Source organism: Condylura cristata, unplaced genomic scaffold (assembly GCF_000260355.1).
Source record: "Condylura cristata isolate star-nosed mole 26May11 unplaced genomic scaffold, ConCri1.0 scaffold00017, whole genome shotgun sequence".
Taxonomy (NCBI): Eukaryota; Metazoa; Chordata; class Mammalia; order Eulipotyphla; family Talpidae; genus Condylura; species Condylura cristata.
The window spans coordinates 6,992,678-6,996,171 of NW_004567118.1; the positions used below are offsets into that span (position 1 = coordinate 6,992,678).

The window sequence follows — 3,494 nt, forward strand, 5'->3', positions numbered from 1 at the left end:
AAAACATGTTTGCTTGTATTTTCCTTCAAGTCACTTGTTTTAAATATATGCTTTAAAAGGACAGCTTTGTTAGGAAAAGAGAAAGAAAGCGAGAGGCACGGGCAGAGTCATAGGGAGACAGTTTTAGTGGATTTTCTCCTTTTGTGTCCCCAGCGCTACATGTTGGCTCCTCAAGGTGTCAGTCTTCACCTTGGGGCTTGGCCTTGCTTTATTTATGTTGGGAAGCGAGTACCTTCACGGGGAGTCCAGTGGTCTCAAGCCACAGCAACCACTTTCTGTGCCAACTGTCCAGATACCGAAGCTTCTGCCTGAAGGCCGTCTCAGGGACCTCTTCACCTACGACGGGGTCTGGTGAGCTCATCCCTGCTTCTCCTGTGCCTCCGAGGTCACCTCATAAGCTGTGCTGACCACTGATGTGACTCTAAACTTTACGACCAGGAAAGGGCTGGGCCGCAGGGCACTGTCTGTCCTCTACAACACCAGCAAGGTCCCCTAAGGCCATACGTCCTGTTTGACCAGGACCTTGACAGAGACCCATGCTGCCTGCTCTTCTACTGGCCTCCTCTCCCAATGGAGCTGAAATGCTACCGGCATTCCAGAAGTTTGGTGCAGGACATAATTCCAGAGGGGACCTTGTTTGCTTTTCCTGCCCTTCCCTGTGTCTGGGGGAGGTTGACTGCCGGGATTTCAGGGTGTCACCCCAGGGAGACAGGCAGGCATGGGAAAGGGGATTCTCAGGTGAGCTGCACACTGGGCTTGACCTCCGATTCCCTCTCTTCCAGCAGCCCGCCCCGCTACTCTTTGTTTACAGACCTCTCATTTGTTGTAGGCTCTTCCCGAAAAATCAGTGTGACTGTGGAATTGCCAGATGGCAGAGCTGTCACTTTCAGGCAGCCTACAGCCACAGCGACCTCCCTGCGGTGAGGGCCCGGCGGCAGGCCGAGTTTGACCACTTTCAGAGGAGGTAAGTGGACCACGAGGCGACTGTGCTGAGCGGAGCCCGAGCTCTGTCTGCTGTCCCCAGGGTGCAGGTCCAAAGAGAAAAGCAGGGAACTCTGTCTAGCCAGACCCCCGCCCACCCCCCGACCCCAGAAACAATTAGGAATAGATCAAGGAGTGAGAAAAGAGAGAATAGTCTGTAGGTGATGATTCATAAAATGTTGCACATCAAGAATATTTCCTGTCAAAACGAAGGAGTGAAGATAGTTTGAAGTAGCCAGGTAGGGCCCAGCCATCAGACCAGAAGGCTTTGCCTCACCTCAGGTTGTATCCTCTGGTCCACTGATGTGTGGAGGATGCACCTCCCTGCTACGTGCCTGAATACCAGAATACCTTGCAGGTGTACAGACCAGGGATGTTGATTGTAAAGAACAGAAACGGATTCTGGCTGGCAATGGGAAAAGGGGAAGCTGGCAGCCCCTCTCTGGATCCATGAGTAGAGGATGACAGGGGGAACAGCGCCTCCTCCTGTTTTGCAGCCATGAGTAGTGTGTTCTGGTGGAAGGCATGTTATAATCTAAAAAAAAAAAGGCACTGTCATTAAAACTTGAGTTTTGAAATCGGATGGATGTCACAGTACTTCAGTGTTTTCATATGAAAAACTATTGTAACAGAGGTACTTCTTCCACAAGCTTCTCGTAAGGTGCATTGTATTCGTATGGAAAAAACTAGCCACAAAACACATATAAAATCGGCAGCAAAAAGTACTACCTGCTATTATTGTTTTGGCTTATTACTAGCATTATTCTTATAGTTCTGCACGGGCAATCAAAACATAGATAAAGCACCTAAATATTAGGTCATTATAAATGTTATGTGGACTTACTCATAAAAAGATTGTGGGAGAATGCTACCTGAGGTTATAAAAGTTGATGGGATGCTGAAGGAAGATGACCTTGAGCTCTGATTTGTATCCAATACAGTCTCCAGTGAAAGAATGTCCCCCCAAAAGAAGAGTTAGTGCAGGGCCAGAGCCAGGGCTGGCCTTTTGTGGTGGCTGCCTGGCAGGAGAGGTGCCATGGCGAAGGGCACTTAGAAGGAGGGAAGCCTGGTGGTGGTTATTATTTGTGGTAGGTTACAAGTGGCAGGTTAGGGCCCTCCATGGTTGCACGATGGGTAAAGGCACAACATTGCAAGCTAGCCACAGCCAGTGCCTGTCCGGCTCCTGGCCGGGGAGGTGACCCCCATGGCGAGGCAGACCTCTCCTGACCCACCCGTTGCTCCCCTCAGCAGTGTACTTCCTCCATCTGCCTGTTCTGCTCCCCGCTCTGTCTCTGGTGAATCCTCTTACCACCTCTTGCCTGTACCCCAGTTCTGTATGCGTAAATAAATAAATCTTAAAAAAAAAAGTGGCAGGTTATTACTTGAGATACTTTTCTAAAGTATCACTGTGGCTTTTTGGCTGCAAACAAATGATAAGGCTGCAGGAGACCTGTAGGAACAGTGGATTGTGCTTCTGTGGGGATCAGAAGTGCCATGTCCCTGCCTTCCTGTGCTTGTGAACCACGGTAGGGAACCCCCCAGGCTTGATTTTGGGCACCAGCCACTACTCATCTTGCAGAACACATACAAGGAGCGGGCTCCCCAGGGGAGAGATGGAGACACTGACAGGAGACACAGACAGTCCAGGACAGGCATGATTGAGTCTAGCCAGATCTGAGTCCCGGCCCCTCATGTCTGGGCGAGGAGCCCAGGGCACCCACATCCCCATCCCCCACCCCCCAGCCTGGAGACCTTAGTTCCAGCTAGGGTCCTCGGGTGTGCTGCTTAATGGCCCCAGTGAAATGCAGGTGACAGAAGCCCCTCGAGTTGTGTGATCTAACGAGCTGATACATGGAAGGCTTTAAAACTGAGTCGGGTTTGCAGCCTTAGGGAGACTTGAGGCTACGAGAGAAAAGACTGTAAATGAGCCTAACTCCATGCTAAGTGCCCACGCCAGTGCGCTGAGTCCCCTCCCCCTCCCCTAATACTCTTGCCTGCCCCCACCAGGTCACGTCCACTGGCCTCCTGGCCTCTCTTCACAGTCCTGTAGGTACTGTAGGTGGGGCCTACAAATGGCCATAGGTGACCTCTGTCTCCGCCCGGGCAGGGGGATATGTGCTGGGGGAGGCTGCAGGCTGCCTCTGAGTTGCAGAATTCAGGAAGGGAGGACGGGCAGGCGGGCGGGCAGGCGGACGGGCATGGAGAGACTGGAGGGGAGGAAGGTGCAGGAGAGACCGCAGGCTGGCAGCTGTCGGGCGCCGGGCTGGAGGGGGCTGGGCAGGCAGAAGGAATTAGAAGACTGGGACTCTAGTTGGTGGAGTGCTGGGGTGGTTATTGACAGGAAAGAAAAAGGACAAGAAGTTGCCTTTGGAGAGGGGCAACTTAGACGCCTTCTAAGTCTGGGGGCGAAGCCTGCGTTGGTCTGAGGAGGGCTGTTAGCTCCAGTTGGTGGTGGAATTTCCCCCTGTGGGGCAGAGCTGAGTTTGTTTGTTCTACAACCCCCCCTCCCCCCC

General features: G+C 52.5%; 1 protein-coding gene across 1 annotated transcript in view; it reads left to right on the top strand.

The window, feature by feature from the left end:
- Positions 1 to 214: 214 nt before the first annotated feature.
- Positions 215 to 3,494, top strand: part of B4GALNT2 (beta-1,4-N-acetyl-galactosaminyl transferase 2) — a 15,080-nt gene continuing 11,800 nt past the window's right edge. Inside the window, exons 1-2 of the mRNA XM_012726152.1 lie at positions 215 to 351; positions 830 to 964. Of these exons, the coding sequence (XP_012581606.1) occupies positions 215 to 351; positions 830 to 964 (272 nt within the window). The remainder of the gene's footprint in view (positions 352 to 829; positions 965 to 3,494) is intronic.